General features: G+C 39.2%; 1 protein-coding gene across 2 annotated transcripts in view; it reads right to left on the minus strand.

Moving 5' to 3' along the window:
• Positions 1 to 366: 366 nt before the first annotated feature.
• neto1l (neuropilin (NRP) and tolloid (TLL)-like 1, like) overlaps positions 367 to 24572 on the minus strand; it is a 93895-nt gene continuing 69689 nt past the window's right edge. For both annotated transcript variants that reach the window (XM_026292830.1, XM_026292831.1), the window contains exons 5-11: positions 23038 to 23079; positions 22621 to 22748; positions 16577 to 16659; positions 16101 to 16246; positions 8680 to 8793; positions 2295 to 2922; positions 367 to 454 (exon numbers count right to left, since the gene is read on the minus strand). In XM_026292830.1, coding sequence (XP_026148615.1) covers positions 367 to 454; positions 2295 to 2922; positions 8680 to 8793; positions 16101 to 16246; positions 16577 to 16659; positions 22621 to 22748; positions 23038 to 23079 — 1229 coding nt within the window. The remainder of the gene's footprint in view (positions 455 to 2294; positions 2923 to 8679; positions 8794 to 16100; positions 16247 to 16576; positions 16660 to 22620; positions 22749 to 23037; positions 23080 to 24572) is intronic.

Here is a 24572-nt window from a genome sequence, read left to right on the forward strand (position 1 = left end):
TAAAAAATTAAAATCATCGCTACTAATAAAATAACATGCTTTGAATGAACTTGAAGATGTTGGGTCACATTTATTTTGTTATCTGTGAGTAATCTATGACAATAACATCTATGTTTCTGACTAAAGTCCAAAATTTAAAGTTTAATATTTATATTCATTCTGAGGGTCCATATCTTCTCAAGGACAGAAAAACAAAATCTGGACTGACTACAATATGTAGAGCACAAAGCTGATTTTCATAACATTTCCACTTCATATAATTCCAGCTGAAGTATTTCCATCTAGTCCTTTGTGTTCATCTTTGCACAATAATTCATATTCATATTCAATATCCTTTCGTCAAGTGTCCCTTCATCATCATCAGCATCATGCTGGTGTAAATCTCCGCTCCGTTTTCTCATATGTCAGTGATGCCCGTTCGTACTGATCCAGGATTGCACTATTCTCAAGAAGTCTACATGATGGAGACAATGCAACATAATGTATAACATAAGCAGACACACACACTTAACAGGAAAGCACTTTTTTCACACTAAAAGACAAAACAACATGTAGCACTTTATGTGACTGCTCCATTATATACAGATATTAAGCTGCAAACATGACCTTTTATAGGTCTGCATTTTTTACTTTACCTTTACAGTGAGAATGCAACTTGTACTTTAATGCACTATTATCCTTAAAGACCTCATGAAAGTATAACCATGGAACATACACATAAAATGTTACACACAGGCATAATTATTATGCTCACAATACACCAAGCAAAAAATCAAATACTACAAGTGACAAAAATCATGCAAAATCTACAAACGTATTCTGTGTAATTGTGTGCTCAGAAAAAGATTTGTAAATTACAAAGAGATTTTTAACATTTCATTGTGCTTTCTAAATGTTTTCAAAAAGCCAACCAATGTAGTAAAGTTAAACATGGCATTGTGATTGCCTCCATTTCTACTTTTACTTATACATTATTGTTATAATTCATTAGCCGTAGTCCTACTGGGAAAAAAAAAGTAAAGAGGTTAGACATTTTAATTGACTAAACAGCTTAAACTTTAAATGATTTACAAAAGACCATGCTAATGAATATTCACTGAGTGACACAATGTATGTCCTCTGGAAAAGATGACATACAATAAACTTCAGCATCACAAACTCACAAGGAGGGCAAGATGGGTGCAAGCAAGAAAGCTATCTTGGTGAAAATGAACAATTAAAAAGACAAAAACAAAATTTAAACCCACAAAAAATCACAGAAAAAAAAAAAACTTACACAAAAGTAAATACTAACTAAGCAAATAAAGACTACACAACATATAAAGATGTGGATCGTTGGATAAGGGTGCTTACCTTGAGATTGTCTCTTAGACCCTAGTTGTGTTGTACTCTGATTCATGTTTGCTCAAAGAGCCAATGAGGCAGAACCTGAAATGTCATGGCTCTTTTATTTAATATCAAACTCCTTTTGCACAGAGAGGTCAGAATGCATAATATGCTACATAACAGCTGCAATGGTCATTAGTGCTTGGCTAGTCTCTGGGAGTCTTGCATGCAGATTTATAGAAAATAAATCAACAGTCAATAACACTGTGAAGAGCACACAGAAAGTGCATGCAGGGGAATGTTGAATGTTTAAAGATTTTTTCCAAAATGTGCTTTGTCTTCACATAGTGTTTTTGTAAACATAAACACTTACTTTTTAAGCAATCAATGTCCAAGTATACCATAAAATATACTTTTTAGAAAATCTTCATCATGCCAAAATTTTAAGATTCTATCATATATTTTCACTACCTCAGTAAGGAATACAAATACAGATTTTATGATATCAACATTAATGAAAGTACTCGTCTCTATAAAGATCAGGCACTGATTTCAGCCCTTTTGTTAAAATTCAAAATGAGATTGACTGCAGAATTAACAACTGCTGCGTATATATGCCTAAAGGTCTCTGACAAACCTTAAAATACAATGGAGTTTATAGATGTCAGCTATAAATCACCATTTGAGGAAAGGTAGCAAGAGTTGCTTGACATGTTCAAGAATGAGCATGCAAGAGAGCAACTTTGTTGTCGTAATTTAGGCCTTTGTGAAAATTGAAAAGGTGTTTAATGATATAAAGAGGAGAAAGAACAAGGATCAATGCATAAAGAAACTTTTCATAATAAAAAATGAAAGGAAGAGCAAAGCTAAAATAAGAGGAAAACAAAAATAAATGTATCCCACGCACATCCCCATAGTTAAATCTAGTGCTGTTGTTCTTCCCTCATCAGAAATCTATGGATACTGACCGCTGTACTGCCTTTTCATGGCGTGAAAGGCGATGGCTGGTGGTGGGAACGTCTTCTAGGTCATCGTCCAGGTCGCATCCATTGTCCGCTGCCTCTTGGGAATAGCTGTGCTTCATGACCAAGATGTTCCTGCGGTTTCCTGTTGCTGGCAACAAGGGCCTCACTGCCATCGGTGGCTGTGGAAAATCGGTGAGCAGAGTGGCAGCTGTGGTGTCACGAGTGCTCAAGTTTCCACGGCTTTCTCGTCCACTGAGTGACAGCTGGGATATATGGGCAGAGCCTGGATTGGACGCAGAACCACAGTGGTGATCATGGATGCAGCGTGAGGAGGCACGACGAAGGGCATGGTAGGTCTCAAAGTCTTCTGCCAGGTCAACTAAGTCTGCTGAGCCAGCTGCAGCAGTGGTGGCACTCCGTAAGGTACACAGCTCATAGTGAGGTGGCTCAAAGACCTCCTGGAACATCGTGGGATCAAAGTCCTCACGCCGCAGGATGTATTTTTTACGTGGCTGCTTGATCTGGACGATGACAGAAACGATGAGAAGGAGGAGGACGATGCAACAGGTCACACCGATTATGGTCCCGTTAGTGTTGTTCAGGTTGTCCAGAATGTTGGCTTTTCTCTTCTCTGTACATTGGTAGAGAGACAGCAAAACAAAAAGGGGATGTTCATCAGAATATGACCAATATAGTCCTTAAAGATTTCTTGACCAAATTTTGAAAATAATTATCATTATTAGAATACAAAATACATTTGAAAGTGTGCCATAAAATTGATCATTACTAATTGTATTGCCAATTAATTGGCTATTAGTTACTCAGAGATTAGCAATGATAACTAGGTATGGCAGGTCTGTCTGGGTTTCTCTATATGTTTAATCGGTGTATTGGTATTCACAGGCGATGACCCCTTTGAAAACACATAATTTAATTGCCTTGCACATCTCTGACATTACATAATACATTTTCTGAGAGACCGCTTCTAAACTGTTGTGTACAAAGCTGCTATTACTCCAATACGTATACATGTATGAACATCCTAACCAGGTAATCCGGGGAGACTGCCAGCGTACCAAAGTACCCATGGGGTTTATTCTGCCATGTGACAGGCTATACACTAACTATAATGAGTCTAGTCTAGTCTTTAAGATAACTTGCTCTAACCAAGGCTCGGGTTGGCTGGGATCCAGGTTTAGGTACAGGTTTCATGTAGGTGCTTCACAGCAAAGTCCAGTCCTCACTGACCTCAGAGTCTGTGTGAAGGAGTTTGGTGCCACCTTCTGAAGCTGACCAGAATGGCACTGTGACTCTGACAGATTGATGCCTGCATGTGCTTGACAACAACCACAATGGGCAGTTTGTGGTCCTAGCTATATTGGTAGACACAGACCCAGTCCAGAACTGTTAGGTTAGATGATCACATCCACCATCTCTTCTCAAAATGCTTCCTCATCTGATGTGCTTCATCCATGGCCCTGCTGCTCTATTAAGCTGCTAATGTGGTGCCGGTGTGAGAGTCAGATGTAACCACAGCAAATTCAAGAGCAGGAGCAGTTAACAACCCATCATAAGGTGGGCTTGACTTCTGCCAGTAGTGGAATGTGGTGGGTGTAGGGAATGCAGCATGTTGCAGAATAGCTGAGACGGGAAAACTGCCTATCTGATTTATTTAGCATCTGGTTAAAGCACACCTGCCACCAATCAACCTACCCCAACGTTCTTTGCCTCTTGGTGGGAGAAATCAAACAAACATGGCTGATCCCTCAATTGTCCAGGAATGCACTAAACTTAGCTGAACTGTGGGCTATTATCCTTGGTGATGATGTTGGGAGTACCTCACTGAGCAACCAGAGAGCCAAGTAATTCAGTAACACAGTAACACAGTTTTTGACTGGACCTGTGGTGAATACCTTTGGCTATCTTGAGTGAAGGTTGTATGTCAGCGGATGGAAGAGCAAAATACTGGGGGGCACGTTGTTCTGCCCACGGATCCCAGGCATCGAGCGGCCACTGTAATGATTGCAGCAATGATGGAGCTGGTAGACCAGTTTTCACACTGATGAGGCATGTTGTGTATCCTTTTACCATAGTCTGCATGTTAAAATGAGTACACCACAGAAAGTGCCTGCAATGCTACTTCACATTCACAATGCACAGGTGAACTTTGTGAGCCATGGCAGGGATACATGCCTCCAAGATGCTGGGAGCAGATGCACAAAGCCTCCAGGCCATGCAGAGATCATCCCAGCAGGATAGTTCTTGTTGCCTCCAAGTATTTTTGGACTTGTCTTATCCTTATACAAGCAGCACCCAACTGAGTTTTGTATCCACTTATGAAAGTAAACATTATTTCCATACCCGGATGGTAAGATGCCAGTTCAGTTGGGACCATTCATCTCTCACAGGTATAAGTGCACAATGTAGCATCTTCCTGTGAGCCAAGCTGGAGGTTCTGGAGGTAGACTGGCCAGGAGCAGAGAGTGACACATCTAGACATAATCTGACTCTGTTGAGTCTGGGCTCAAGAACAGCACTGGGGGATGAACACAAGAGTATGTCTGCCACCCAATTTTTTCAGCCTGCAGTGAAGTCTGTGTGGCATTGTGTCTGTATAGCCTCTCCCATCAGCATAGATCCAAATTTACAGAGTTTGGCCAAACCCCTCAGATCGATGACATATGGGTGAACTACCCAATTATTGCCAGTCTTGGTGAAAAATTTTCTGTTGGATTGTGTAATCCAGGCATTGTATGCATTTGCAGTCCCTGAGAGTTCCAAAAGTCTGTCCCTCACTACCCAAGTTATGGGTAAGCAGGGTTTTTCTTTAACTTTGCTAGCATCTGATACCTCAACAGCTAATTCACACATTTCAAACAATTCATGCCAGCAAGTCCACAGAACTGCCAGTTTGCTGGGAAGTACCATAAAGAGGGAGAGCGATGGGATCCTCCATTCTCCAATGTTATGTCCAGTAAGTCACAGCTGATCACTCCTTTGAACACATGCCAGCTTATGTTCAGTGTATACATCTCTGACAGCAATTGACAGTGATTTGTGCCCAAACCCACAGTACTCCAGCAAGACTGTAAGAGCTTGATGTTGTGTATGTGCAGTGCGAAGTGTTACTTCTACTGGTACATGTTTGACAGTTGTGAGTGATCAAGAATCAATGGGATGAAATTCAAGGGATGGATGACGGTGCTTTGCCAGGAGTCATCACAGATGAGGTTTGCAAATTCAAAATGGACAACCACAAGTGGCCAGATGACTTTCTCTTTGAGGAAGTGCACAGTAGTTGACCAGGCAGGAGTTCATACCGCACCCATTCGATTATGTCCATGTCCAGTAATTTCTACAACTTGGTTATCATGTCATCAGGCAGAGCAGAGGGTAGGTGATGCAGGGGATGAATGATTGGGTGTTGATGACTGCCTAGTGGTTAAAGACAGAGAGACACCCAGGTCCTGGGACAGAAAGGGCCAGCTCTACAGCCATGATGTACCATCTGCCAGGATGGTACAGACCAACATTGTCTACAGTATGAGGGAGAATCTCAAGTCATAGAACTAGTCTGCTCCCATAAAGTGGGACATGTGGAAGGTGAATGAGGGGAGGACATTGCTCCTCCAGTGCAATCTATAGTGCCCACCATGCTGATTTTAGAGTTTTTATAGTCACACAAATCCTAATTCCACATGCACTGCTGGTCCAAGTGAATGTGACAATGGTGGAGAAGTGTTGAGGGTGGACCGATAAACCCTGCCAAAATCTTTGTGTTTACCACAGCATTGATATCACTGTCCCCTGAATAGAATGTGATGTTGAGCCACAATTACCTTCCCAGTGTGAGGTCATCAGCCAGTGTGAGACCATCAGAGCCATCAGCATCAAGATCTTCCAAAACTCCAAAACAAATTTACAGAGGCTAGTCAGGCGCCTCAGGTCAGCTACACATTGGTGAACTGACTTAACCAGTTGTTGCTGGTGAAAAACGTTCTGTCGGAATATGAAGTTCTGTGAGGTTGTGAAATGTCCAGACAGTTTTGTGGCCCAGATTTGAGAGTTCTAAAAATCACATGTTCTTCGCCGCCCAAGTTATGGCTGAGCATGGCTTTCCTGCATAGATTGCTAACATATGACAAAGCAGATGCAGCTACAGTTACTGTGGCCCATGCACAACACACAGACAGGACAATACTGTGTTCTGTTTTCTAGCCTTCTCAAATAAAAACACAAAATCGCAATTTTAATGAATAGATTAAGAATGTAGTAGTATGTCTATGTGCTCTAATGTAGTTGAATGTTGGCATGTCTACTTAAGTTACTTACTATCTAAAGTATTTACCAAAAAGAGCATTAGTCCAAGGGTGTTAACTGGGTAGTATTTTTTCGCTGTTTGTGAAAAGTAGTTTTGGATACTACTGAATCAGTGTAAGCTAATATTAGGAAGTAGCTCAAGTAAAGAATGTTAATCTGACCTTACATATTTTCCTAATCATACTGTCACTGACTATCAATGAGAAGCCTAATCTTCCTGTGTCTGCAGTCCAGGACTCATTATGTAAAATATTTGGTATTTTGGTATGTTAAATGTTAATCTAAGAGTTTTGAGTGGGAGTCTTGCAATGTAAAAACACATGTGTCATGCCAAAGTAAAAAGCTTGAGAGATACAGTATCAGAAATTAAAGGGAGTTAGGCTAGTGAATGGTGATAAAGTCAGTGGTCACTTCCTTGCCAACAACTCAAAGAAAGACAAACCATAGCTTACATGGAAATCTATCTCAAAATAAATGGGCCTTATCATTTACAAGACAAAAGGCTTGAGTTTCATGAGATAACAAACATGCACAGAGAAAGGTCATAGTGGGCCACAGCTATAGTCTATTGATCAGAAGCGAAACCACAAAGGTAGCATGTACTAACAGTGTGTAGAGAGCCAATCTATGGGGATCTCTGACATTTAAGTGCTGGCTGAACTTGTAGCCAAGCACACTGAACTTCAATGACAGTAAATTGTTATATTCAGAAGTGTAAAGAAGAAGGAAATAAAATCTGACATTTTACCACTAATGAGGACAAATGTGTCCACAGCGGTGGCCCAATGCATTACTAAAGCAGAGAGATGACAGAAGACAGAGTAACAGACTTAGGAACATGACCTCGTCTTGCTGAGGTCTGCACAATTTCAAACTCAAACTGTAAGGTGGAAAGGTTGCTAAGTCTGAGTCAGGAATAGGCCATGCAGGATTCATTTAATTGATGCAATTTGTCACAGGCCCTACTGAAAAGCCTTGGAGAATTACAGTATAAATACGTAACACAGAAATATCTTCTCTGTGCAACTTTTCTAACTGATCAAAAGGAAAGAAATTGTACCAGTATAATTTTTTTGAAGGAACATTTGAATAAATGTGTTTTTAAAGAAAAAACAAACAAAAACACCTACACTAAATGCAAGCCAAGCACAACAGCATAATGACAATTACACATTGCATTTACTCACATAGGTATTTCAGTGCAAGATGGCTCAAGGGAACAGCCATATAGACTAAATTCTATGTGTTTGCAATGTAGTGATAGATCACAGAAGATCCAGACATGAATTTAAAAAAAAAAATGCAAAAATTTGAAATGATCTTATCTCTGGAGTCTTCACACATAATTATGGCTATAGTGTGATATATGAAAATGCTGCAATAAAAAAAATTTCAAATCAAATTTGAATGGGAAATGGAAAAATGATGGAGCTGCCAGAAATGTAGCAAGACACTGGGGATCAATGTAAAGATCTACTGGTAAGGTGAGTGTTAGTCTCCGTGTCTATGTGTTAGCCCTGTGATAGTCTGGTGATCTGAATAAGGTGTACCCCAACTCACTTGTGCTTTTTTTATTGAGGTCATTCAAACCACTCAGTGTAAAGGTTCATTAGTCCAAATGTTTTAAACAGGGAGTAAATCATGTGAACTATATTTTTACCCAACACACAGGGATATTCAGCATCTCACGTGACTGAATATGAATGATGATTACTCAAGACTTATTGTTCATGCTTCTTTTGTCAATCAGACCTACATGTAACAAATATTCACTACTTTAATACTAGAAGGGGAATAAGTCTAAAATGGGGATGACCTTCAAGATGTCTAAGATGATGTTTGGGTTAAATTAGTATCAAAGAATGGGAACCTATAAAGAACTTAATAGTAAATAGGGATTGATTTTGGACACAACATCCTTCTCTCACTCTCCTAGGTGCCAAAACGTTAAAACATAGTTTCTCCTTGTGTCCTCTCCATAGTGCTGCAACTTTCTTTTTGAACTTTCAAATCTTCCTTTGTGTGTGGGCAAGGGCTCAAATGACTGAGGTAAAATGTAACATCTCACCTTTGCATTGGTTCTCGTCCCAGGGGTAGACACAGTTCTGCATGCCATTACACACCAGCGTGTTGTTTATGCACATGTTACTGTGACAGAAGAAGGCATCTGCATCACATGGAGCTGGAGGAGGAAAGACCACAAAACATAAACCTCCTGGCATTCCCATAACTAAGACATTATCACACTAAGCCACAGAAAAAAAATTGTGTTAAAAGTGGAACTACTTTATTCTGGATGTCAAATAATTAACAGCAGCAAATGTATAGGAAACTTTTTTTTACTGCACAAGTCAGTATATAGAAGTACAGCTGAAAGTTCCAGTGTACCATTTTTGAAGAAATAATTTTGAATGGGCATTTCTCAGACTAGAGCTGTTCCTCTCTCCTTGTCCCTCTCTGTTCATCATGAATTTTCATCCTTAGCCACCTCTTCAAACATTTGCAGATGCAACTTATGGATATTATTAATTTCTCAGAATGCATGTGTAGACATGTCTACTGTATACTGCATATGTGTCTGGAGAGATACCCATATAAGAAACCCTAAACAAATATATTCTACGCAAAATAATGTTTGTGATTGGAGGACAGCCCTTGTCACACAAATCTAAACCTGGAATTAAACATGAGCGTGTCCTCCATCATGACGTCTGCCCTTGCAGCGCGGAGACAGGACACTGCTTGCTGAATATATGCATGCCCCACATGCACCAGCAAGACATGGTCGTAAAATCTGTGAAATCCATCGTATAGTTAGATACTTTAACATCAAGGTGCCCTTGCTCTCAGCAACCAATCACACTAATGCGTAAACCCCCTGATTGACCAATTCACTGCTCTCTGTCATTCACAGTAGAACAGTGGCACAGCAAGATAGCCACAGGATAAAACAGGTTGTACTATTGAATGTGCTGTGCATACTGTAATTTCACTGCTTGAAATTTTATTATAGGATTTATATGACAGTAATTAGCTCATTAATGTCAGTGGACATAATATAGCAGGTCACTGCAGACAGACAGTAGTGACAATAACAGGACAATAGTGGTTTTAGAGGATTTTTGCATCACAGTGATGTATGACACAGTATTTCGTTAGATTAAACACAAACATATATTCCCATGTGTTTAAAGGATCTATACAAATCCTAAGGTGAAGATCTGACCTTTTGTTTTATCAAGATATATATCACTATTGCCACATCTAATTACACAAAGAGATCCACCATATCATCCACCCTATTTAAAATAAAAGCATGTGATAAAAATACTAAATTGAATGCAAAATTTTACTTATATTAAACTATGCAAGTATTATCATGAATATGTACTTAAAGCTACTGTATCAAAACAAAATTTTAGAGTTACATATTACAAGTAGTTTTTAAAATGAGTCATATTTTACAATTTAGTTTTAGTTCTCACACACACTATGCTGGCAATGGTACTGAAGAAGCTTGCCAGTAGCATGGCAGAGCTGGAGACTATATGACAGTGTTACTACTGTGATATATGACTGTTTTCATCCCAGCAATCTTCCCAAGTGAAAAATAACACACCAAATTAGAGTGACTTATCTCTATCTCTCTCTGTATTCCATACCCTCTGGGCCTTTGCCAGTATTTCATGATCCATACTGGCTTGTATTTTGACACTCCTCATTTTACCTCTTTCTCTATTTCTGATCCCATTTCTTTCATACTGTACTGTACACTCCAAACCTGTGATGGGCTCTTCTATTAAACGCCACAAGATGGAGCCCACTCCTCATTTCCCTGCTGAATCCTCCACATATGACAGTGATGAGTGATATCACAGTGCGATCCACACTAATTTCCTACTAAATTTATTTCTAGACATTCCCTAAAAACATGCCCTTTTGTCCACCCAGAAACGCTCAGAGTCACTGCAGGAAGCATAAATTAATTCCTTAATGAGTAGCTGATGAAAATAGGGTACCTGTGCAGATGGGGGCTCCAAGAGCAAAGAGGCTTCTGTAGCAAAGCACTGGAAGCAAACATTGATATTATGCACTTGGAAAATCTAATTATACCATTACAAAATAAAATTCTTTTATTAATGTGTAGTTAAGCTACTTCTAAGAGATGGGGATGATAGGTCTTTATCACTGTTTTGTCTGTTATTGTGTTTATAACAATCTTTATCAGTACTCACATCTGTGGTGATATAATCTCACAATTTTCTCTAATACATTAGAATGAATATAAAAACAGAATATCATTTTCCCTCTCGGCTCTCTTTCTATTGGGAATTGTATGTTTTCTACTTCCATTTACTTTGACGCTCCCTTTGCCCCTTCATATTGAAATCAGTCCGTCATCACAACTTTTATCTGGTTATTTCTCTCCCTGCATTTCTCAAACCAGTAGTATTTGTGCTACAGTGACGTTGTTTATTTCCTTGCTACTAGTCATCTTAGTCTTGTCCAATTCCAGTAGCAACATTATAAATAAAGGAGAGATTGTGGTGGTAGTTCCAGGAAATGTCATTTATGATTCATCACCAGTGGGTGCTTAGAGACTCAGCTCCCACATTGCCTCTTAACACTTGTCAAATCCTCCATTCACCAGCAGTTGGCACCTCAGAACATAAATCTGGCTCTGGTCTGGATGGATCCCAGGTCTAGGAACTTACGAAAAAAAGACAACCTCATTCAGTCTCAGTGTCTCCATCCCTCTCTCCAAGAACCAAAAGCCCCTGTTGAACCATCAGTAAGTCCCAAACCAACTTGTGATCAGAGGAGAACTAAAAAATCCTGATCTGCTGCAGTGCCCCAGTATGAGAAGAGAGCAGTCAGCACAGCCCCTTCTTTCAGGCCATCTACAAGTTACTCTGACAAGGCAATTATGACCTCACTCCACACCACTGACACTCGCTTGTAAGCAGGAGAACGTGAACACTGCCTCTAACATCATTCCCATCCCTCCTGTTCAACTGGCTTGCTTCTCTTTCTGCCACCTCAGCCTCTGTTGTGCTGCCTCAGCAGGCTCAGGCCTCTTTCATCCCAATGTTCACAAGACCCAATATATCCCCCCAGCAGTCAATATCTCTGCCAGGTTAGACACTAAGATCCTGCTAAGTAAATATTTTAATTTATTCAGGTGATATTCAGAGTGCGACAAAAAAATCACAATTTGTGAAAAGTTCTTGTCTGCTCAAAAATTGGTCCAATTACCAATATGTTTTTGTTATTTGTCTGTCCCAAATACAACAGAGCTCAGTGCATATTTGCCCCTTATTACTTATCTAAATCTGAATATAGTAACATTTCTAGGAAGACATTTTACATTTAACTGCTCATTCAGGTTCAATTATAAGCATCAACAGCTCGATTCCCGGCAGTTCATTTTCTGCTGCTGCTGGTGGTGCCATTAAACTAATAAAGCTTACAGGTCAGTGTGCCTGACTCTTCAATGCCGACAAAGCTTTTTATAATCATGCCGATGCACCAATCCCGGTGGCACAGCATTAAGTGGGATTCAGGATTAAGTGGGTTAATTACTGTTTGTAGAACAATGTACAACAATCTTAAATCTGATTTCTGAGGCTCTGGATCTGGAGTAAACTGCCTTCCATCCTTCACCTGTTCAATGATGTCTCCACCCAAACTACATATGTTAAATCTGTCTCCTTGTTCTCCAAACTAATTTGGACATTTCCTCATAAAACATGAAAAATGTAGGTCCTGTAACTAAGGTTGAGTTTCTGGGGCTATGTCATGACAGTAATGTGATGAAAGGCTCCTTTCCTTTAGAGAAACTGCAACACATTTGTGAAATCACCTATATGTCTACACTGTCAACATCATGAAATGGCAGCTACTGTCCTTGCTTGAGCACTTAAACCTACTCATCCATGTGACTCCCCAAGGCCATTCTTTCATCCCTCATCTACCTAAACTCAACCTTTTCATGGCTTCCCATGTCTGAGGTTAGTTGCAGCCTTGTAAATGCATCTCTGGGCGATAATGAAGCCATAGTGGGCACCATTAATGAAGGTTGGTCCTTCTCCTTTGATATTATGCATGTCTCATTAGCCTATCATTCACCCCAAACTTCATCATCTCTGCTCGTAGTGTCTCCAGTCACCTGAACATTATAACACTCTCTCATTTTAATTTTCCAACCTTCAGGATACTGTGTCCAGATACCTGCCCATATTTGACAGCCTTTCCCTCATACAAAGTTGAAGGGTCTTGTTCTTTCAGCTCTAAATTTATATACTTTGCTTGAGGCATATTTGCTCATTCTGTGTCTCTGTCGACATGTTACTACCTCCAACTCATCTAAACTATAGTGCTTTTATTTGCCTCTGAAACAATGTAAGAAAAATAAGCTCACAGTTTGGTAGCCATAACTCTGTTGTCCCTAGTGTGTTTTCAAATTATTCAGCAAAATTATTCCTAAATGGCATAGCTGAGTTTCCCTATTACTTGTTGCACTCTTCACATGACGCTAACAGTTGTAGATAATGGTCTATTTTTCCCTTATGTAGGTGCCCTTCTTGGCTCTGTATTTCTATTGACTTTTTATGGCTTTCTGAGTGCACTGGCGAGTACACTACATTATCAAATCCCTTTAAGCTAGAAGATGACATTTCATTTTCTGACCTATCCTTCCACCCAAATTTCTGTAATTTATTTGAAAAGCCTTATGAACAATAAGGGGCATGCTCAATTATTATCTCTCATGTTGACTCTAATTTCTGCCTATATTGTTCCATGCTGGAATTGTCAGCAAATTAAAAGGATTGCAATTAACTAAAAACTAAATCCTACAATAAGTTGAGTTATTCAAGTACTGGATATTGTGAGATCTATCCGTCCAGTGCTTTCTCTCTTTCTGCATATTGCTGTAAAAATCTATGCTGTCTAATGTCCTCATCTAAGATGTAGCAATGATCCATATGTTAACAGGCATTAACATACTGTGTTGGTCTCGAAAGCTTTCAAACATATGGTAAAGAAGCTTGCCAAGAACTGAGAAGTGATATGTGTAGTGAAGAAAAAGCAAATTTCCATCTGCAAGCCCAGAGACGGGTTGATGATGCGTAACATTGCTGACAGCAGAAATGCCACACAAACACATTTATCACCTAAGACATAATTGTATGTTGGGTAAAGATACCTTTCACTTTCTTATGCTATACAGTGGTAGTCTTACACAGCAGTTTTGCACAAGACCGTGTCTTTCTGAACCTGGAAACAGAGCAAGATCCATAATATCAGCAGGTGTGAACACAGCACAGATGATAAAGGTTGATGTTTGAGAATATCCCCCCCCGGTGAAATTTGCTGGGAGTCAGCAGCTGTGAATTCTCTAAAAAACTACTGGTCCCACTGGGAACTAGCAGCTATGAACAAATATATACAGGCTAGGGAGCTGCTGTGGCTAGGGAACACTTACTGCAGATAACTGAAGCTCCAGCTAGTGCACCTGTAACAGAGTTCACACACTCACCTATGGTAGCTACACAATGTTTTTCAACAGGGGAGAGGGATCACACTGCTTCTTCCAGTGTTTCTGTAGTACACACTTTAAATAATACCTCACTTTACATTTTTCCCTGTGCTATTCCTATACGCATGTGTAAAAACTGTGATTCAAAATTAAGTTTTAGGATGGATTTTTCCTTTGAAAGCTTAATCACATAAATGTTACATAGATACTTGTTCACTTAATAGAATCATCAAATATCACATAAATATATTACTTTCGTTTTCAAAGAGCTGTAAAAAATCAAGATGCAGGTGCACTTAAAAAAGTAAGTACAATCAGTACATATTGTGTTTATTTTAAGGAGCTTGCAAAAAGTTGGTCTGCACCAAAAACAACACTACACATTAGATTGGATCACTTGTTCAACTGAATCTGCTTCTGAGTGCGTTGGCACACCTGTACATTCACCATTGACAGGGTTGGTGCAGTGCTGCTGAGCTGTGTTGGCTGCTGCTCTAAACACTGAGGTCTGGCTGGCGATCGCCTGACTGACTTAGGCAGAAGCGTTGCCGTGGCAACAGCACATCCTGGCTCTGCTGGGCAAAAAGGCCTTTCAAAAGGGACACTGACTAAACAACACAAATAACTCTGCTGTAACATCTGTTGCCTATTCTCTAAAATCTATTCATTAAACTAACATATCAATATGGTTTATACATACAACAAATATAGATGTTGTCAATTCACAAAGAGCATCTAATTATTCTTCAGGGTTTGATGGTTTCTTATTGGTGTGGGTGTACTGTAGCTTGTGACATTCAATAAATCCAATCAAGCATGCAAGCATGAAGGAAAAGCAAATCAAGTCACTTTTAAATTCCCATTTGAGGCACATGCCTTTATTTTGGGATCTCAATAACCATAATCTCAATACAATCCACAGTGGCATTAATAGAACATGCTGAAAGAAAGCATCTGGAATGGGGTTTCATTTTGCCATCTTTAAAAAAATGCCAAAACCTGTTTGAAACTATAGTGAAACTGTAAAGGATTTGAAAAATAAATGCAATAATTCAGTAATTTAGCCCTTCATCATTTTCATTTTTATTTCACAGTGAAAATCAAGGTACCTTTAAGCTCCAAAAATGCCATTGTAATGTTCCGTAGTTTGTGTATTTTTGTGAGTGTAACTATGTACTTGTATGTGTGGCACTAAAAGACACTGGTGGCATTGATATACTGTATACTCTCAAGTCATTCATTCACCTCACTAGTACAATGAATGTCCTGTCAAACAACATGCTCCTTCAACAAGAAGCCAATGAATTAGAAACAGCAAGGCTCTGTGTGTGTGTGTGCGTGTGTGTGTGTGTGTGTGTGTGTGTCTGTGTTGTCTAGTTGTGTGTACAAATAGTTACAGTGAGGATATTTATATCATATTATTTATAATTTTAATTAATCTCAGTATAACCAGTGGATGCAAACAGCTCATAATGGTATTGCTTTGTCTCACGCTCTTCCATCGGTCTCTCTTTATCTCTGCCTCTTTACCTTTTCCCCAATAAGGGAATCGGCCAGCACACATACCACACCGTTAGTAGTTCTGCAGAGTTGAACTCAAATCCACTACTTCTGTCATTTTCACACAATCACCATCCCCCTAGGCAATATTCCTGATAATGGAAAACCTGATTTCCTGCTTGCTGCTATTTAACAGCCATAAATATAGTTGGAAACTTATAACAGCATCTTTCAAATGAACACTATCCTCCATAACTTGCCATAAACAGTGTTACTGCACATCCACCTTCCACTATCAGTACCTATAAAGACTAGCCCTGATTAATTTTGGCTTGAGTGTTGCCATCATTAAGTAGTGGTCTGATTAATAAAGTGAATCAGCCTCCTGCTCCGGGTGAGCAATGTTGCAGTAAACAGAATATGTGTATTGATTCTGAGTTTTGTCTTACGTTCTTGGTAGGTCGTAAAAAGGATGCGGAACCGACTTTTGCGACTGGCCTCGTCCGCCCACATACGGATGACTCCCAGTGTGGAAACCAGCATGATGTCATTTGCCACTGTGGAGCAGAACTTGCTCTTCAGGTCTTCCACTGAACTGAGATGAGACAGGATAAAACAAGAATCTGTAGATTATCAAGGCATAGCTATTAGGCCCATCATCATGAGATCACAACTTTAACTCTTAACTGTTTCCCTAACTGACAGTGACTTTGTAGGTCAAAGAAACTATCTTCTCAAAACAATATTTTCTTGTCCTGACATACTTATCTATTTAAGTCTTGTTCACAACAGAATGTTGAAAAAATGTGAGTTGTTACATCAAAATAAATATAACTAAGTCATCATTATCAGAAAAAGCCCTAAAAAGCAATTATGGCCAGTTTAAGTGTCTAAAATTGTAAAAAAAAAAAAAAAAAAGTCACACCTGCCACCATCATACACTGCCACAAAGTTGCGCTTGCATTCGTTGGAATTGGCCATTTCATAGTCAAGAAAACGCAGGTAGATCTTTCCATAGAAAAAAGGCAGAGGGGAGGGAAAAACAAGAGATCAAGTGAGAAAAATGAAAGGATTCTAAAACATTTGGTAAACAAAACATAAAGACTGAGACTTCAGACAGCCACTGACATCAGATTTTAAGACAGATAAGAAATGATCCTCAGCGTAACGTACAAATATTTATTTGTATAGAGTTAAACATATACAGTATATAACACATAACAAAAACTTTAATTTGACAATTGTATGTGAACTATGTTATTTCTGATTGTCTCCTCATCATTCTCTGTCAGTCATTCATCAGACTGAAATCACCCAATCACAGCTCTGGTTCTGGTGGGCTGTGCACAGCACTTGCCATCATTATAGTTAATGAGTTGACCGCTCCCAACTGTATCAGGGAAATGTGACATGTTAGATGCCCAAAAATGAAAGCTGCAGATGGAGCAGGATAATGGACCTTGCAATGTCAACTGAGCCTTAACAACCTGACAAGTGAAATACATTGGGGGAGGAAAAACAAGCTATTTTATATTGGTGTCAATAATCTTCCATCTAAAAAGAATATGTCATGTTCAGCCACTTAACTGGTTAAATTGGGTTTGTCACTGGAAGCATTTTTTATGAAAAGATTAATCTATGTATGCAGATGGGGAATATGTATCTTTCCTAAAATGATTTTGTCCGACAAAGTGACTTAATCCCTGCAGGCAGGGCTAGAAGATGGAAGAGGCTCCAAAGACATTTTTTAGCAGGTGTCACTGGGGAGTGCTGTTGTGGTCTCTTCAATATTGCAAGGGTTTCCAGTGCAGTGCCTAAAAATGGGGTTGAAAGCCTGAGATTGTGAATATATAATTGTCTAAATTGTGATAGAGAATAGAGGTCAACAACTGCAAGAAATCACTTTCTTTAATCTTCTTGTGGACTGATAATGTTGGGAAATGGCTTCCTTCTCCCCATACATGCGCTTGGCCAAACTAGTCCAACTTAATGTATATTTGTTAAGGTCATACTCAAGGTTAAGGTTATGGTTTTGAATTCTCTGGGCTTAAACTGTCTCCATTTGTTTTAGAGTTCAAGAGGCAAATTGGCAAAAAGCACCAATAAGCAAGTTAATCAGGACACTTGCCCCAGTTGTTCCATCATCAGCAAGTAGCAGCCAAATTAGACATGTTTTCCACCCACAGCACAGAGAATGCATTAAATGCAGCCAGCTGCAACCAATTAATGTAAATTCAATCAGGGGAGACTAATTACAAATACAAAATATTGTTGATAATGTGTACATTTGTTTTTTTTAAACAGACTTGATGCAAATGTCTGATGATGATGAACCTAAACTCATCACAGAACAGGTTTTTTTTTTTTAGCTTGACAATCATAGTTTTTTCTGTGTGGAGTCATATAGTGGGGTGGTTGGATTTCTGCTTTGCATCCAGGGATGGATGGCTCACTGCAACATTTTGTAGACATTTATGGTCACCAGAGAGTGACTTTTGTGAGTCCCTGGCTTTTCCTCTAGCACCACCATGAGGTTTACATGTGTGCTTATGGGTAGCAAAACAACGGCTGGATGAATGTCAAATCACGGTCAGGATGAATTGTAATTATCGGTTCCTGTGCCTTCTTTTTGCCTACGATATCTGTGCTCAACCTTTTCATTCACTAGTGCAATGTCTGACAAATACCATTTATTGGATTTGACTAGAAGGGCAATCAGGGGGACGTCATTCCTGTATGTGAGCGAGACTTACAAATATACACATCGAAGGTTTTGAGATTGTTTTTGTACAAGGTCTGCTGCTAAATTCTTGTAATGTGCAGATGGGATCACAAAGCCAAATGATGGCAATGTATCAGATAGATACAACTACCAATTTGTAATGTGAGAGATTAGCGCCAACAGAAAAATGGGCTACCTCTTCATTGATTTTGCAGCAGCCAGTAATGACGCAGAATCCATCACTGGGAAAGAATATGTTCACACTGTTGCTAAAATGTGCAGGCAGGTGTGGTGGAAAAATACAGACTGTGTAAAACAGACAAGACACAAATGATGTCTGTGCAAAACATTGTTATGAGTCAATATGAGGCAAGTGAAAATAATCCTCTAAAGCTAATAGCTGTCAGCTGAATTTGGACAGCTTTCCAAATAGAACCACCAAGAAGAAATGCTACTTAGAACATGATGAGAGTTTTTTTTTTTTATTAACCTTCTTCATTTATTCACTCATTAAGTTTTTTTTTTTTTTTTTTTTTTACTAGGTTCATATATATATATATAAAAGTTGATATATTGAACAGACTTATTACTGAATGTTGTTGTTACTCTGGATACAATTACAAGCTGATTGATTTGGGTTTTCCTAGGTAGTTTCTGAGAAACATATTTATAGGATAAGGTGAAATTAAAATGACACATAGTGGTGGAAAAGCAATCACATTATGAAATTGGTGCAGTCCTGTCAATTCTGGCAACAACACATGGTCATAACTGCTTACGTTCAGTTATATCTCTAGCCAGCCTTTACTTAACTTTCATACCATCCCTGTCTCTGCCATCTCACCCCTAAACTCCATCCCTATACATTTAGATCTTCGATAAGATGCATAATTAAGTACATCTCCCTCCCCTCCCCTCTCTCTGGACTGCCCTGATGCGGTCTAATTAGAGCCTCCGGTTAGGGATGTCATTATCTCTCTGCTGTTTCTGGCACACTGGGTACAGTGCAGTACTGTAGCAGCATAGGGGAATAAAAACCCTGCCCTACACACAGCACAACTTTATGCATGCTCATACATGGGGGTGAGGTGAGTTCCTCAGCATGTCCCTCACTACAATAACATTAACATGAATCTATATGTTTGAGAAATAGACTGAGATGTAAAAAAATGAAATGAGAAAAGTGCTTTTAAGTTTTACAGATTTTATATGTAAAAAAACAGAATAGTAGCAGTAGTGTAGGTGAAATCTTCAGGATTGTGTGATGGATTTGGGAGGAAAAAGCTGTATTTGCTGCCTTGTCCATCAGTGCCAATGACTGTCAGCCTTTGGCCCATGACTTGCCTTGTGAGACACTCCTGCAGGGCAATATATGACACTGATTCAGACCAAGTAAAATAAATCATGCTGTCAGTTTTACTCACTCTATCACTCTTTCATGCACATAACCAGTTTATACATGAATGCATACATGCAATACATGCAAATCGACTTATGGTCAAGCTCTTTGGTGCTGTAGCTGTGACACACTGGTTGACTTATAGACTACACTTAGAGCAGCTGAGGAATCAATGCTTTTTCCTATTTATTTATTTATTTTTTGTTTGTTTTTAATCGACTATAAGATGTATTTGGGGCCAGTGTCCATCTCAGTACCTTTTTCACTTACTGTGTAGCTCGACATGGATGTTTATAATGAATAAACCAGCTTAAGGTGGATGCTGCAGTTTCATACCTGTGTGCTTGTGTATTAAATCAGCTCATTGAAAAAAACATTTTGGAAGGGAAAAATGGCATTAGCTGAATCTATAACCTAAAGAATAGGCCAGAAAAAAGCAACTGCTGTGAACATGAATCACAAGTTGCACCAATATTATCAGCCAGTTATATTATAAGCCTGTATGTACAGAAGAAGAGTCTGCATTTAAAAAAGTGCTTTGAAACAAATGATCAATTTCATCTGGGATGGGTCACAGCCTAATAGTCTTCCAAATGTGTTCTGTATTACTTTTAAACCATATTTATGGTGGCCAGATAGAGGAGGATAATATCTTGTAGCAGTAACAGATGCTGAATTAATGAAACAACTGGTGACATGTTTAAGCTGACACTGCAGCTGCCTTATCTCACTTCTGGGAGTAATGGGAGAATGCACACATTTACGCACAGGAAGATCAACCCCACTAATAAAAACATGTAGAGTTGCTATTTCATATGTATAATATGTATTTCATATGTATTAACCTACAATAAATGTGTTTGTTACAACATATTGCAATATTATGGTTAGAGGAGGAATTTCTAATTTAATTTGGAATGCTAAACCAGCTTCATATCCACCCATCCATTATCTATGGCTTATCCTTCAGGGTCACAGCAGGGCTGGAGTCAATCCCAGCTGACATTGGGTGAGAGGCGGGGTACACCCTGGACAGATCGCCAGTCTATCACAGGGCTGACACGTAGAGACAGACAAACACTCATACTCACACGGGGCCGCAGAGATGAATGGGATTTAAACCCAGAACCTTCATGCTGTGAGAATGTGCTAACCACTATGCTGCCATGCTGCTTTATATGAATACCCTGAAGCCATTAGAAGATTAGATTCAGGTCTATGCAATCTCACCACTTACAATTACCGTATTATAAACATGGCCTATTAAATCCTGTAAACAGAAGCTTTGCAATACTTTCTGTTCTTAAATGAATTGTTCTCACCATGAAAGTCAAAGTATGGTTTTATTCTATTTAATGAAATGCACCCACAAGACTAAAACACAGTGGATTTACTGCAGTCATGGACTGGACTGTATAGATGCATATGCAGTAAAGTGATATAGAGGCTTATGAGAAGTTATAGCATCTGTAAAACCTTTTCTTGCACTGCTGCTCTAGCTCAGTACATTCTGTAGCATTAATGCAGTGCAGGTACCTCTGGTAGATAAGGAAGTATGTCTTGTGTGTATTACGGGTAGCAAAGGTGTGTGCATGTCTGCATTTGTGTATGCATGCAGGGCAACATGTTGAACACTTGCAGATAAAACAAAAACAGGCTGTTTCAGGCCTCAGGGTCAAACTGCATGGCAACACTATTTCATCAGCACTAAGCCCACCCCTCTTCCCTCTGTCCAATCTATCCTCATTCCCCTCTCCTCCTTCTAGCTCTCCCTCTTTCTTGTCCATCCCTCTATTCCTCTTGGCAACAACTCACTGATTAAAAAAGGGGCCTGACACCAAGTAAGCCCTTCTGACTATCTGTCTGACCCTAGCAAGGGAACAAGTTCCTCCGCAGCTATGAACACTCACACTGGGATACTGCTGACAGCTGCAGACAAACCCATATGCAATATCAAAGCTTTGTGGTGCAACCACTGATCCAACTTTGTGGATCTCAATGTGTCGAGAAATGCTGAATGGAGTTTGAGACAGAATGAGACAGTTTTACTTATCTTTCTTTAGTGCCATTATCTGTTGATTAACAGCTGATATGTACGGTGGCCGACAAGGGCAAACGCCCCGCAACAGCCAAAACACATGCAAAAGAGAAATGCTGCAATGGAAGTGCTCCAGGCCTGTAGGGGGACCCCGAACTGAGGGATGCTATGAACAAAGTTTGGCTAAGTTTTAGAGAGGAGACATAAGAAAGGTTTGTTTTCCGTTTATTTCTTTTTAAACACTTGGCCATCATGTTTTACAATATTATAAAAGAACAGTCTTGTAAAGGATGACGGCCAAATGTTTAAAAAGTAATAAATGGAAAACGTACCTTCAGATATCCCACCCTGCAAAAACAACCTCCCCATATCCCCTTGCCCATGTCTCCCCATGTTGTATGACACTTTTGATCAAGTAAACAAATGTAACAGAACATTTTTAGCACATATGAGAACAATCATCAGAGGATGCTCATTCTGTTGCAATTCAAAACTATAGCTGCGTCTCATTGCGCAGCCTCTGAAATGAGACGCGGCTACTTGTGTTTCTCTTGCCTCTCTAAAAGTTAGCCAAACTTTGTTCATAGCATCCCTCAGTTCAGAGTCCCCCTACAGGCCTGGCGCACTTCCGTTCCATGAATATGCAGCGTTTCTCTCTTGCATGTGTTTTGGTTGTTGTGATGCGTTTGCCCTTGTCGGCCACCGTAGGTATGAGCGCAATTTCACTGCTACTTTATTTTATATGCATTTTAAAATGTGGCTTTAAGTCTAAAATCACAGTCAGATGAGAAGATAGCTTATGGTACTAACCTTGGATCGCGGCGGAGCACGGATGTACCATTTACAGTCAATGGCCTCAGCAGCACCAGCCTTTCCATCTCTGGTGATCTGATGAGACTCAACAATACCTTCTGGACCAACCATGTCATACTGACAGGCTGAAACACACACATATGCATAAATACACATACAAACACATAGGCACACATATATACATGAGCAGTTCAAACAACCGCATTAATTCACAAATGTCACAAATGCACGACACAAGCTTACATGAGACAACTAGTTCACAAACTGTATAAAACTATACAACAATATAAATCAATTTTCAGATAAAAAAAGATCTATGAGTAAGATAGGGAGTCAATATGAAATCAAGCAAGCTCGACAAATAAAGAGAGAAAGAAACAAAGGCAGAAAAACAGAGAGAATGAATTTACCTACCGGGCAGAGGTGGGGGTACTCCCAAGTCCGCAAAGTCCGGATCTGAGGAGAGAGCAGAAGAGGGAACATTCATTTTTAATACATGATTACAAAATTAGGATCGTCCACAAAGGCTAAAACAATGAGGCACAACAATGTACTGAGGAACTTCCTGCAAAGAAAACTACAAGAAACTCCTAATAATTCTGGCACCTTAAATGTTTTGATACTCTTCTCTGTGGTCACCTGATGGCATATTAATTCTCACACATATCCTCTTATGTCATGCTCACCAGCCAAAATCCTGTTTGAAGCTCCTCTCATCTATGATTTCTAATATGTTTGAATACATTGTTCCCCTACACATTTTTAAAAATGAACCCTATTAATATCACAAACCAACATGAACAACACCAATTTTAAGAGAACGAAGTGATTAAATCTTTGATCAGACCTAGTCTCCTCTTGATACATCCTGTGCAGCTTTCTCTCTAAAATCCCAAATACCTATTGGGCTAATATGCTGCATGTATGCTACCCGTGTGAGGCTATAATTTGAACTAAATACTAAGGTCAGCAAGCAATGCTCATAGTGTCAATGCAAATGCAGTGATATTAAGCAGAAAAATATTTTTGATGTGTTAAATGTATTTCCACCTTTATGTTCTTGGTTTATTAACAGCCATTTAAATATCTATTTGCATGATTAACTCTAGTTGTATGTAAATGTGTCTGTGCGAACTAGCATACTAATTCAAAACAAAATTTTGACAACAACAAACATAAAATTAGGACCAATTCTAAATGGGTCATGTGCTGAAGGAATAAAGTCAGGAGTTCACCACAGTGTCTCCACTCTCCTGAAATTATGCAAACCACCGTCATTAGTGTTGAATTGGTCAAAATATGGACCAAATTTATGGCAATTACGCCTTTGCGAGCACATTTAGAGGATCAAGGTTAAATGTATGCAATAGATGTTCTCTTGGGGCTTCACTCAACATGTTCATCAGTACAATTTGAAGCTGTGTTTTACAGCTGCTTTGACAGTAATTTGGTTTAATTTGATTCAGTTCATTGAAGATTTAGCCGCTGCAGCTGAAAAAACCCAATGATATGTATAAAATCACAAGCTGTTGTTTTCCTGAGGAATAATGGCCAGTGTAATTAAAGATGCAGGCAGGTAGATGTCCTGACAGTAAGGTCATCATTTCATCCCCTATTGACTTACAGTACTGATGATACTGTATGTCCCAGTAATAATATAACCGGGATAATATTTCTGGACTATGACACTAAATATAAGTAAACTATCCTCTGAGGTCACCAAATAAATTTAAGCCTTGTCCTTATTCTATTTTGCAGTGTCAGAATAAAAACAAAACTGTAACTTAGCTGACATAAATTAAAGAGCAAAAACATGGAAAAGGTTTTAGATTTTTAGCAGACCATTGGGCACTATGAAGTTAATCATTATACAAACTTTTACACAGTGAGAAGAAAAATAAACTTCAACAACAAAGGCAACCGGAGGCCATACATTTGATTAAGTAAGG

This window comes from Mastacembelus armatus, chromosome 20 (genome assembly GCF_900324485.2).
Source record: "Mastacembelus armatus chromosome 20, fMasArm1.2, whole genome shotgun sequence".
In the NCBI taxonomy this organism is placed as follows: Eukaryota; Metazoa; Chordata; class Actinopteri; order Synbranchiformes; family Mastacembelidae; genus Mastacembelus; species Mastacembelus armatus.